Below are 12,283 nucleotides of genomic sequence, written 5' to 3'. Positions count from 1 at the left end.
TAATAGAGAAGCATTAAACCCTGGCTTAACTGCTAATGCAGTAAGACTGTGTTATTTTAAAAAATATGACAGTAAACAACTGCAGAACAAAAAGGAACCTTATAGATTGTCTAGAAAAGTTAGGTCAGCCTCTTAATGGTTCAGGCCAAAAGTTATTATGAAACATTAAAACAAAAAATAATAGATTTAGTATGTTCTTCCAACAAACATGGTTATTATTCAGTTTGTTTTGCTTAAGAGTGTGTTATAAAAGGGAGTTGGGGATATTATGAGATAATAGCAATATTAAAAAAATTAATAAAGCTTTTTTTGAAAGATAAAAAACTTAAAGTTTCAAATCAGAATGAATTTAGTTTCTGAGTGTAGGTCTTTGGGGTTATAAAAGAAGAGCATACATTTTCTTATACAGTTGGCCAAAGCAGTATTCCCTCTATCACAGAGGTTCTTAACTTGGGTCCGTGAACTTTTTTTTTTTTTTTATATGTGTTGGTAGCTATTTCAGTGTAATTTATATCCTTTCCTTTGTGTTCCTGTGTATTTCATGCATTTAAAAACATTATCATAAGAAGATATCAGTAGGCTTTACCAGATTATCAAAGGGATCCATGATACCAAAAAGGTTTAAAAAAAATAAAACTCAGTGTGTTGAAATGGTTCACTTTTTCTGACCAAAATCACCAAACCAGAAGGACCAAATATACTTGTCATAATGAAAGAGGAAAACGTTACCAGATGAGCCAAATTAAGCCTAGCAGTTCATGGGATGCTATGTCATGACCATATTGCCTTCACACTCTGATGAGTATATAAAGAACATTCTAGAATTAGTTTTGTAAGAGGAATTATCAAATTAATGTATCATATAATGGTATTAAATAGATTTTAGTGTCTAATAATAAATGCTGATTGATTTTTCAGAAGCCAGCACAAAGCAACTTAGATGTAAAGGCAGGTTAGAGAATAGAATGAGGGTTCTTGTCTCAGCTCTGTCTTGGACCCCTCATTTTACCTTTCTAGGCCTAATTCTCCTTCTTAAAATGAGAGGGTTAGACTAGATGGCCTTTTAGATTCCTTCCTACTCTAAAGGTCTGTGCTTCTGCATGTAAATTAGCCTATCTTTTCTGGAATTGTTCTTAAATAGATACAAGTTAAATTAACCTCAATAAATTTTTGGCAGAGGTGTAAGAAATATATGGAACATAGAAGGTCCTCTAGCTCCAGAAGCTTATAAATGTGGGTTTGCTATATTATATAAAGGAATTATTACATATAAATTCACTGTTTTAATGATACCTATGTTCAGTCATGGCCTTAAGCATGGTCTGATATTAGCATAAGAGCAGTGACAAAACTGGGGAGTAGGGGGAAGCTAATTCTTTGTTTTTCACAAATGTGGAAGAAAGGGTGTCTGCAGTTGTAGTTTGCCAGCATTTTATATTGTAGTTTATTTTTGTATTGTAGTTTACCAGAGTTTTTATATCTTAAGAACTTTAAACTTTTTGAACTCTAAAACCTTTGAACTTTCTTCAAAAAGACTTATTTTGAAAATGTTTCCTTATTAATAAATTGTTTGTGTACTTGATATATATGGCTTAAAAGAAGGAGCAACAGCCTAGGATCCAGAAGACCTAGAACTGTAAGGTGGGAGTGTCTGCCCCACCTACATCACAGAGCTCCAAGATTAAATAAGATTTATATTTGGGAAAGCAGTTTGTTAAATGTAAAGCATTATATACATATATACAAGATGTAAAATAGTGCAAACACTAGTCTGTTGTGAATTACAAATCGTCCCCTTTGTTTATTAGGGCAGTTATCAGCCCTAAAACCAATGTAATCATGGACTGATGAAGAAACTCCATCAACAAGGGCAGAATGACCAGACATTCTTCCTGTCCTACATTAGTAATAGCTCACTTATAACACTTAATAACTGCAAAGTATTTTATACACACTATCTCATATCTCATTTGTCTTCTACAACAAGTCCTGTGAGGTAGGTGGTACAAATATTATTATTTCTATTTAAAAGATGAAGAATCTGATTCTCAAAGAAATAATTTGCCCAAGATCCCACAGCTAGTTAAGCAGCAAAGGTGGAACAAAAAGCCAAGTCTTTTGACTCCAAGTCTAGCACTTTCTTTTCCTTAAAAAAAAAAAAAAAGCCCAGGTCCTTTCCATTATGCCATATTGCAAACAATTCCCATCATAATCTTCCCCACCTCCATCCCTTTTGGGGTTTAGCCCTTTGCTGTGTTGCCCATCCAGGTGGAAACAGCTACAAGGGGGATCTTTGCATCCTGAGTTAACTTCCATGAGCATGGAATATAAAACTGGAAGGACTCTAGGAGCCTTCTAGTCCAACTTCCTTGTTTTACAGATGAGGAAACTAAGACCCAGAAAGTTTAAGAGTGAGACCCAGGAGAGTAAAGAGGAGCGGACACTGGGTTTGGAGTCAGAATGACCTTGGCCCAGATCCCACCTTTGTGTGTAGCTGTGTTGTCTTGGGAAAATCACCCTCCTCTACTAGCTACGAAGCTTCTCCTTGTCCCGCCCTACCCTGCCTGTGGTCCAAACCCACAGCCTGGAATATAAAACTCCTGTTGTCCCTGAACCTCCCTAAAGTTCTGGAATCTAAGGGAGAGTCCTCATATCGCTGTATTCCAGATACTGTATATTAACTGTTTCTGTTCCTCAGGCTCCCACAGAATAAAGGAAAAACAAGAACACCTTACATCTTCAAGGGTGGCATTTCATGAAAGAGAAAAGGACACACTTAAATGATTTAACTCCATAGTCCTTTGAAATTGAAATCTTCCCTTTTAGTGTAATAACAAGAACTTTAGAGGCAGTGTAATTAGGTGTCCCAAGTAACTTTCTAAGATTTGTGTAATCCGGGGCTATACTGGACAAGGAGACTCTATGCCAATGAAATCACAGGTCTTGTCTTTATTTTTTTTTTAAATGCTTTATTAACTTCTGATTTACATCATTCGTTTCTGCCAGATTTTGAGTTACAAATTTTCTCCCCTTTTTTCCCCTACCCACCGCCCCAAAATAGCAGTCCCACAGGATATCCCGTCCTCCAATCTGCTCTCTCCCATATTTTCTCCCATACCCCTTTCTCCTTTTCCAGTGGATCTCTATGCCTCAGTGCCTGTATATTTTATTTCTCAATTACATGTAAGATGGTATTAGAAATAGTATATATATATATATATTTGAATATTTGATTTTAAAACTTTCAATTCCAGATTCATTCCCTTCCTTCCTTGTCACCCACCCTTACTGGGAAGATATGCAGTTCAGTATAGGTTGTACATATGTGGCTAATGCAAAACCATAACATAGTAGATATATTATAAAAGACTGACTATATTTCCCTCCCTCCACAGGTCTTGTCTTTAAAATAAAAATAAAATGAAAAACAAGGACTTCAATAGTTTCTATTTGCATTTGATGAGAGTTACATGGTTGAGTTCTTAATTTTGTTCCAAGAAGGGGTCTTTGGGACAGAAAGGTTTAAATACATGTTAAGTTTCTTTTCCCTTTTGATGTCATCTGATACTTTCCTAACTTCAGGGTGCTATATGAGGACATTTGTTGTGTTTTGCCAAATAATACATTTTGGGCAACAGTCTCTCCCTGTGGGGTAGAATAAGAATAATGCCCCCCACTAATATGAAGGAACAATGACTGACCACATTGATCCCCCTTCAAGAGAAAAGTAGGTGAGGCAACAATAAGGAATTCTTATTCTTCAGAAAAATCGACTAGCCCTAATCTAACAGTTGGATTTTGTTTTGTTCTAGGTTCATGAAAAGGATGTGATTGGCATCGCTCACCATCCCCATCAGAATCTGATTGCTACCTACAGTGAAGATGGGCTCTTAAAGCTCTGGAAACCCTGATTTCATTACTTTGTTTCTACAAGCCTAAGCATATGCAGCTTAAATGGAGACATTCATGTGTTACCTTTTTTTGTTTTGTTTTTTTTTAAGGAGGAAAATTGCCTAAATGTGCTCTGAGAGTAATTTTTGCTAAATTTCTCATTGAAGTAGGTTACCCTTTTTTGTATATTTTTTTAAATATTAGCTGATCTGCTTATAAAGAAGCAGGTACTTAGTGGATAGTATGTTTTCAGTAATCCTGTACCTGAAGAGTGAAACAATGTCATTTCTAGAACAGGTTCCACTCCTTTTGATTATTTGTAATGCTAGTTAATATGTAACTTTCCAAAGTGAAACTTGTAAATAATGAGTGAGCTTTGATTCTCCATCATTGTTAATTAACCATTTTTAGTTTCATTTTGTTTCTTTGAAATGCTTTGATAGAATAAATTTTACTGCCTGCATAGGGACACTTTTGATGTAAAAATTTCCCAGAAAATTATTTTATTGATCTGATAAATGCATCCTTTAGACTTAGAGAAGCATCTGCAGGTTTCTGTGACATTTCCAATGTCGCCAGAGAATAATAATAGCTGACCTTTTTTAAGACATTAAAAGTTCGCAAAATGTTTTGTTTGCGTTGTCCCTACACATGAGAAAACTGAGTCTTAGAAAGCTAAAGTGACTTGTCCATGGTCACACAACCAGTGAGTATCAGAAGCAGGATTAAAACCCACATCTTCCTGACTCTAGTTCCAAAATGTTCATATTGCTATATTACAAGCTATAGTGACAGAGTTTGTTGATGGAATCATAGGGGATAGGGACTATGATTCATTGGTAAAAAAAAAAAAAAATAAGGAAAAAAAACTTCCATTCAGGAAACTTCTTCTGTCAATGTACATCAGCACCTTTTTTACATCATAAATCTTTAAAAGTTACCTAGAGCAGTATGAGGTAAGGTAATGTTTTATGACTCCCTTGTATCTCACAGATCCTCTTACACTCCCTTCTCCCTCTCAATATTCATTATTCTTTTTTGTGACTTACTATAAAAACCAGCACTCATTGACAAAATCAACACAGGAGCTATCACCTAAAGCCTGTGGAGACAGAAAATGAAGCCAAGGAGTCTGGAGAGAGTTGGCCACAGCAGCAGGAGCCCAGATGAGAAGAGATGCTCTAAAACATTGGTGTCAAATTCAAATAGAAATGAGGGCCACTAAACCATACATGAGATCCCCATAGGCCACCTTTGTCTAAGAAAACCAAATATTAACATCTTTGTTTTATTTATTTTGTTAAATATTTTCCCGTTATATATTGATCTCTTTTGGGCTGCACGCTGGAATGTTGTGGGCCATGTACAGCCAAAGGGCTTTGTATTTGACCCTCTGCTCTAAAACAGTTATGAAAGATTCCAAAATTCTGAACAAGAGAAAGAGGGTCCCAGCCCAACAGCTTTGCTACTAGCTTCCTGATTTTAAGTTCATTCATAAATAGAATTATGTCCTAACTTAAAGGAGCTCTTTTTTTTCCCCCCTTCAGCTTCCCTAGCTTAAAAGAGTATAAGTGGGGGCAGCAAGGTGGCACAGTGAATAGAGCACTGGACCTGGAGTCAGGAGGACCTGAGTTCAAATTTGACCTCAGACACAACACACTAGCCCTGTGATCTTGCGCAAGTCACAACCCCAATTGCACTGCCTTCTCCCCTGCAAAAAAAAAAACAAAACACTTAGGGGTGGCTAGGTGGCGCCGTGAATAGAGCACTGGCCCTGGAGTCAGGAGGACCTGGGTTTGGATCTGGCCTCAGACATAACAGAAACTAGCCATATGACCTTGGGCAAGTCACTTAACCTCGATTGCCCTCCAAAAAAGAAAAAAAAAGATTTAAAAGAGTATAAGTGGGCGGAGCCAAGATGGCAGAGTAGAAGCATGACCTTCCCGCAGCTTCAGCTTCCACCTTCCCCAATCCATGTAAAAAGGGGACTCTAAACAAACTTTGGAGCTGCAGAAGCCACAAAATGACACAGAGAAGCTAACCTCCAGCTGAGGACAGCCCGGCAGGCCAGCAGGAATCGGCCAGCACAGCGTTCTGGGAGCCCAGCCCAGCCCCATGTGGAGGCTGACCAGCCGCCTGCCAGAGGGACTCCAGATCAGCAGCAGCTGTGGCCGTTTCCAGATTTATCAATACATAGACTCGAAGGACAAGGTGAGAGGCCAGTGCAGTCTGGACTTTGGGACCAGTAAGTGGGAGTGCGTGGCTTTTACCCCCAGGGCAAGAAACCGCTGAGACGTTGGCACAGCCAGCCAGCGCCACATGGCGGCTTCAGCTCCTGGCCTGCAGAGTGTAGGGGGACCAAGCACCAGTCTGAGGGATAATCGCTCTTGCTTTAACCTGCTTGGATCTGGATTGCAGTCTAGGGTGGAGGTCCTGGGGTGTGTGTCCAGCTTGCCAGAGAGTGTGGAGACCTCAGAGAGGGCACCCATCTAATACCTCCAGCAGCTGAGAAAACCCTAGCGTTTGGGACGAAGACTCCCCTGTCTGGTGGCAGAGTCCTACTGTGGCAAAAAGCCCAAAAGTCAAATCATTGAGTGGCAAAATGAGCAGGCAAAGGAAACAAAGCAGACAGGAGATTCCAACATTACACTCCTATTTTGGGGACAAGAAGGAGCAAGGCATGGAACAGGAGGAAAACAGTGAAGTCAGAACTCCTGCACCAAAAGCTTCAAAGGAAAATACAAGCTGGTTACAGGCCATAGAGGACCTTAAGAAGCAGATAAGAGAAGTGGAGGAAAAACTGGGAAGAGAAATGAGAACAATGCAAGAAAATTATGAAATGAGAGTCAACAGCCTGACTGAAGAAAATAATACCTTAAAAAACAGACTGACTCAAATGGCAAAGGAGGCTCAAAAAGGCAATGAGGAGAAAAATGCCTTAAAAAGTCGAATTTGCCAGATGGAAAAAGAATCTCAAAAGCTCAATGAGGAGAATCATGGCTTCAGAATTAGGTTGGAGCAAATGGAAGCTAATGACTTTATGAGAAATCAAGATGCTGTTAAACAGATCCAAACAAATGAAAGAATAGAAGGTAATGTGAAATATCTCATGGGAAAAACCACTGACCTGGAAAATAGATCCAGGAGAGATAAGTTAAAAATTATTGGACTACCTGAAAGCCATGACCAAAGTAAGAGCCTAGAAATCATCCTCCAGGAAGTTCTCAAAGAAAACTGTCCTGATGTTTTAGTGCCAGAGGGCAAAATAGAGGTTGAAAGAATCCACCGATCACCTCCTGAAAAAGATCCCGAAAAGAAAACTCCTAAGAATATTATAGCCAGGTTCCGGAACTCCCAGATTAAGGAGAGAATATTACAAGCAGCCAGGAAGAAATAATTTTAATATTGTGGAAACACAATCAGAATAACCCAGGATCTGGCAGCTTCTACACTGAGGGATCGAAGGGCTTGGAATGTGATATTCCGGAGGTCAAGGGAGCTGGGACTAAAACCAAGAGTCCCCTACCCAGCAAAACTGAGTATCATGTTTCAGGGGAAAATATGGTCCTTCAGTGGAATAGAGAACTTTCAAGCATTCTTGCTGAAAAAAAACCTGAGTTGAATAGAAAATTTGACATTCAGATACAAGAAGCAAGAGAAGCACAAGAAGGTAAACAGGGAAAAGAAATCATAAGGAACTTATCAAAGTTGAACTATTAACATTCCTACATGGAAAAACAATAATTGTAATTTATGAAACTTTTCTCAGTAGCTGAAGGGATTAGAAATATATATGAGGGTATATGGGCATATGAATACATATGTGAATGTGTGTATGTTTACAGGTATACATAGATAGAGGGCACGGGACCAATTTAACAGGAAGGGATGATACTTAAAAGGTGAAATTAAGAGGTGAGAGGAATATAATGAGAAGAGATGGGGAGAGACAGATTGGGGCAAACTATCTCATACAGAAGAGGCAAGGGAAAATGGTTACAATGGAGGGGAAGAATAGGAAGGCAAAATGAAATGGGAATGGGTCAACCTTATTCCCATTGCATCTGGCTTGAGGAGGGAGTGAAATACACACTAAATAGGGGATCTCACCCTCCAGGAGAATAGGGGGGGAAGGGAATGAGAGGGGGGATGATGGAAGGGAGGGTAGGCTGGGGGGGGAGGGAAGTTGGAAGCACCCACTTTTGAAAAGGGACAGAATCAAAGTAGAGAATAGAACAAGTGGGAGGTGGGATAGGAGGGAGGGAAATATAGTCAGTCTTTTACAATATATCTACTATGTTATTGTTTTGCATTAGCCCCACATGTACAACCTATACTGAACTGCTTGTCTTCCCAGTGGGGGTGGGTGGCAGGGGGGGAAGGGAATGAATCTGGAATTGAAAGTTTTAAAATCAAATATTCAATTATATATATATATATATATGTGTGTGTGTGTGTGTGTGTGTATGTATATATATATACTATTATTAATACCATCTTACATATAATTTAGAAGTAAGATATACAGGCACTGAGGCATAGAGATCTACTGGAAAAGTTGAAACGGGTATGGGAGAAAATATGGGAGAGAGCAGATTGGAGGTGGGGATATCCTGTGGGACTGCTGTTTTGGGGGGATGAGTGGGGGGAAAAGGGGGAGAAAATTTGTAACTCAAAATCTGGCGGAAATGAGTGATATAAATCAGAAGTTAATAAAGCATTAAAAAAAAAGAGTATAAGTGGAGGTCAAGAGTCTGAGGGCTCTCTACCTGTTCTGCTGGATCCTTCCACCTGTGACCCAGCATTTTATGAAGTTTCATTTCCAAGAAATGAAGCAACTCCCAATCCCCTACTGAAGCTGTTGTGTTGATCCCTGCCAATTTTTAGCCTTGACAGCAAGCTGCTCATTTGGTTCCTAGTGAACATCTTTGTGTTATATGACCATGAGTCTTGGATATCTTTGAAAAATAAAAATTCTGAGTCACTGAAAAGCAAATATAACATCGCCAAAAAGAAACTATGCATTAGGATCCACATAAAAGATGTCATCAGGTGGTTTAAAAAGAAAGCTAGATGTGAAGTGAGAGCAAAGAGTAGCCTACACCCTGCTCCACTGATGTCAAATGTCAAAACCACACAAAAGAGGACCAAGAGCGAGTTACTCAGGATGGGATTGCCATCTGCTCCACTAGGGGGAGTGCCCACCATTGTTAAATGTGAAAGCCTTTAAAAGTTAAAAATTTTCGGGTTTTTTTCTTTTATCTTTTTTAGGGTCTGTTTTTGTTTGTTTCTCATGAGGAACAGGAATCGTCAGGTGCCTTTCCTTTCACTTTTCACTCCTGGACACAAATAACCCTCACCTTAAAGGATCTCTTAGGTTGACAGGACCATACTTAAATATGTTACTCCTCAGAATCCAGCAGAGTCTTAAGTTAAAAGTTTTCTCTGAAAGAGCAATATGCCCTGCCCCAAAGGCGGCTAAGGAGTGCTACTAAGAAGAGTAATAGTATCTTACATCCAGATCTAGTATTTCCTGATACTAAGACATTTTAAAATTAAACAACAGTTTCTAGTATACGTTATTGCTTGACATTATAGAGTTCTCCCAATCAGTCCTATCTAAGGCATAGTCAAAACTAGTATTTTAGGAAAAAGCAGAAAGAGGAAGCTTTGCAAATTATAAAAAGGCCCACAGTAATTGATATAAAACCATAATTTTAGTCCAACAACTGTAACCCAATCAGTTGCCACATGGATATATAGCTAATATATAGCTATGATCGAATGGTCTGTTATCAAGTCTTGAGGAAAAGCCATCTAGTGATTTGTAGGTGGGATCAGTTTTCTAAAGTCTAATTGACATTTAGTGCTTTTTCATTCACAAAGCATTTCGTGAAATGTTACCTCATTTTATCTTTACAACCTGACTCTAAAACAATATCCCATTTTACAGATGGTAAAATGGGCGCAGATATTTTGGTAGCTCACCTAGGGTTACACAGCTAATAAGCTTCAGAGCCAGGATACAAGGTTTTCTTTGACTCCAAATCCAATATATCTACTTCACCCCTGTATTTCCATTCCAGTGGGACAATGACTTTAAGGTGTTGCCCTTTGTACTGTGGGTTCCTATTTGTCTGGCTGTGGTTTGGGCCTTCTGAAATACTAGTTTTGCCTATGTGACAGCTTTCTGATGATGCAGAAAAGTTGCATGTTGGAAGTTGAAGCTCTGGACCAGAACAGGACCTCTTAGCTTGCTAAAGTGAGAAGGCATGCACTGAGTTTTCTTGGTCTTTAAAGCTTTTCCTCATTCTTTTAATACCAGAAGCAACCAATTTGAGTTAAGTATAACCTCACAACTACATGGCAGGTATGAAGAGAGAAATCACATGAGTGAAATGAGTTCATCCTGAAGCACATTTTATGCTCTGCAGAGAGGAGAGGGGGTGCTGGGCTAGAATTATGTCTATCTGCACCACCCGCACCCCTACCCCTAAAGGAATATTGCTAGTTTAGGGTGAAATGATGTTTAGATTCAAGTCACTCTCCTGATTATTAGCCCTTAACAGGGAAGGCATGCTTGAATCTGTATCTGAAATCTTAACTCCCTTCCCATAAAAGGTCAGTTACATAAAGGCCACACCACACATTGAAAATATCATGCATAGGGAATAGCAAATAAATCTATTTATCCAAACTGATAGTAAACAGAAGCCCAAGTGGCTATACTAATGAAGGTATACCAGATAATACACATACATGAGGTCTCTTACTGGGAGTGAGGTATCTCAGTTCACCAAAAGTTACAAGTCTAAGGAGAAATTTCCCCCAAAGTTTCTAGGGTAATAAGCTAGGAACAGGGACATGACCAAAATGCCAGCTTCTTTACATGTTGGCTTTCTTTTTTTTCTTCTTGAGGGGGGAAAGCAAGGTGATTGGGGCAAAGTGACTTGCCCAAGGTCACACAGCTAGTATGTCAAGTGTCTGAGGCTGGATTTGAACTCAGGTCCTCCTGACTCCAGGGCCTGTGCTCTATTCACTGCACCACCTAGCTGCCCCCATTTTGGCTGCTTCTTAGTCTTTTTCTCCCTCCAGAGACCTCTACCTGAAGAGAACCTGGGACCTCATGGATCCTTGCTCAATGCCAAAGCAAGAAACCTGACCCCACCACTCCCACAGGCATGGGCATGTAGCAATCATCTTCTTCACCAAGTCCTATACACATCAGGCTTGAACCTTGGGTTACATAATGGACTCTGTTATCATTTTTCTCTTTCCCCTATTTCTATTTTAAAATCCTCTTGATGAGGTTCAGAAAGACCAGCAATCTCTCTTGAACAATGTTAGCTATTATTAATAGTTGTGAAATTTCTCCTAGAGGGTAAAGCTAGGCCTTTTATAGAGGAATCAGCTTCTTGGATCCCAAGGAAGACTGACATGGATCCACAAATGCCACCAGAAGTGAAGAATTCAAGGAAAATACTTTTCTAATTCTATCAGGTTCCATCCCTGGCCAATGGCCTCTCATCCCTAAATGTTAAGCTACAATCCAGAAATCTAAATCCCATTCTTAAATCTCCTATCCTTAACCAGCTGTTCACTTCCCAAACCCACCTCTGCCTTTTTAAGTTCTTACTTTAACTTTTAAATACCACAAGGGCCATAAACTCCAGTTTCTTAACTAGATCTTCATAATCCCTAGCATTGCTTTAAAGGCTCCATCTGTGAAATCATTTGTTCCCACATGAATCACTAAAGGGAGCTAGTAGTTGGCAGATTTAATGTTTCCTAGGATATTCTTCATCACATTGTGGATACATGACCCAAGGCAGATAGATAGCATACCTCCCTATTAATCATTCTTTAGCAGAGACTCACCAACCACAACTTGTTTCCTCCTCCTTGGTTCTTTACTTCTGGTGACATTTGTGGATCTATGTCTGTTTTCCTTGAAATTCCCCTATAAGGGTCTAATTTTACCCTCTATGAGAAATTTTGCAACTATTAATAATAGCTAACAGATCGTTTAGGAGAGACTGCTGGCCTCTGGCTGTAGCTCCAGGTAGCATTACTAAGTTCAGCATAAGTTGAAGCCAGTAACCACTACTACAATTTGGTAGACTTGAAGATATGGAAGCTGTTGATGACTTGAAGCAGTCTATCAACTAGGCCATGGGCTTCAATGAACCAGGGAGGGCTGAGGAAGAAGAAATAATCAAGTCAGTATAACAGTGATAAATTCCTCCCCTGTTGCTTCTATTTCAAAGGAAGGAACAGGAACAGCCAGGGTGGCATTACAGAGAAAGGATCCAACTGGTAGACAAAAAGGACTCATATCACTTGAGAGCAGTAATGACATTAATCTTGAACTCCAGCATTGATAGATAAGAGA

The 12,283-nt window shown here is 39.3% G+C and overlaps 1 protein-coding gene across 1 annotated transcript in view; it reads left to right on the top strand.

The window, feature by feature from the left end:
• SMU1 (SMU1 DNA replication regulator and spliceosomal factor) overlaps window positions 1-4,521 on the top strand; it is a 39,285-nt gene extending 34,764 nt beyond the window's left edge. Inside the window, exon 12 of the mRNA XM_069088073.1 lies at window positions 3,813-4,521. Within this exon, the coding sequence (XP_068944174.1) occupies window positions 3,813-3,911 (99 nt within the window). The 3' untranslated portion in view covers window positions 3,912-4,521. The remainder of the gene's footprint in view (window positions 1-3,812) is intronic.
• Window positions 4,522-12,283: the final 7,762 nt, after the last annotated feature.

This window comes from Petaurus breviceps, unplaced genomic scaffold (assembly GCF_028583685.1).
Source record: "Petaurus breviceps papuanus isolate PSGF00001 unplaced genomic scaffold, PetGlider_PUasm1.0 184, whole genome shotgun sequence".
Lineage (NCBI taxonomy): Eukaryota > Metazoa > Chordata > Mammalia > Diprotodontia > Petauridae > Petaurus > Petaurus breviceps.
This window is presented reverse-complemented; position numbering and strand designations above follow the sequence as displayed.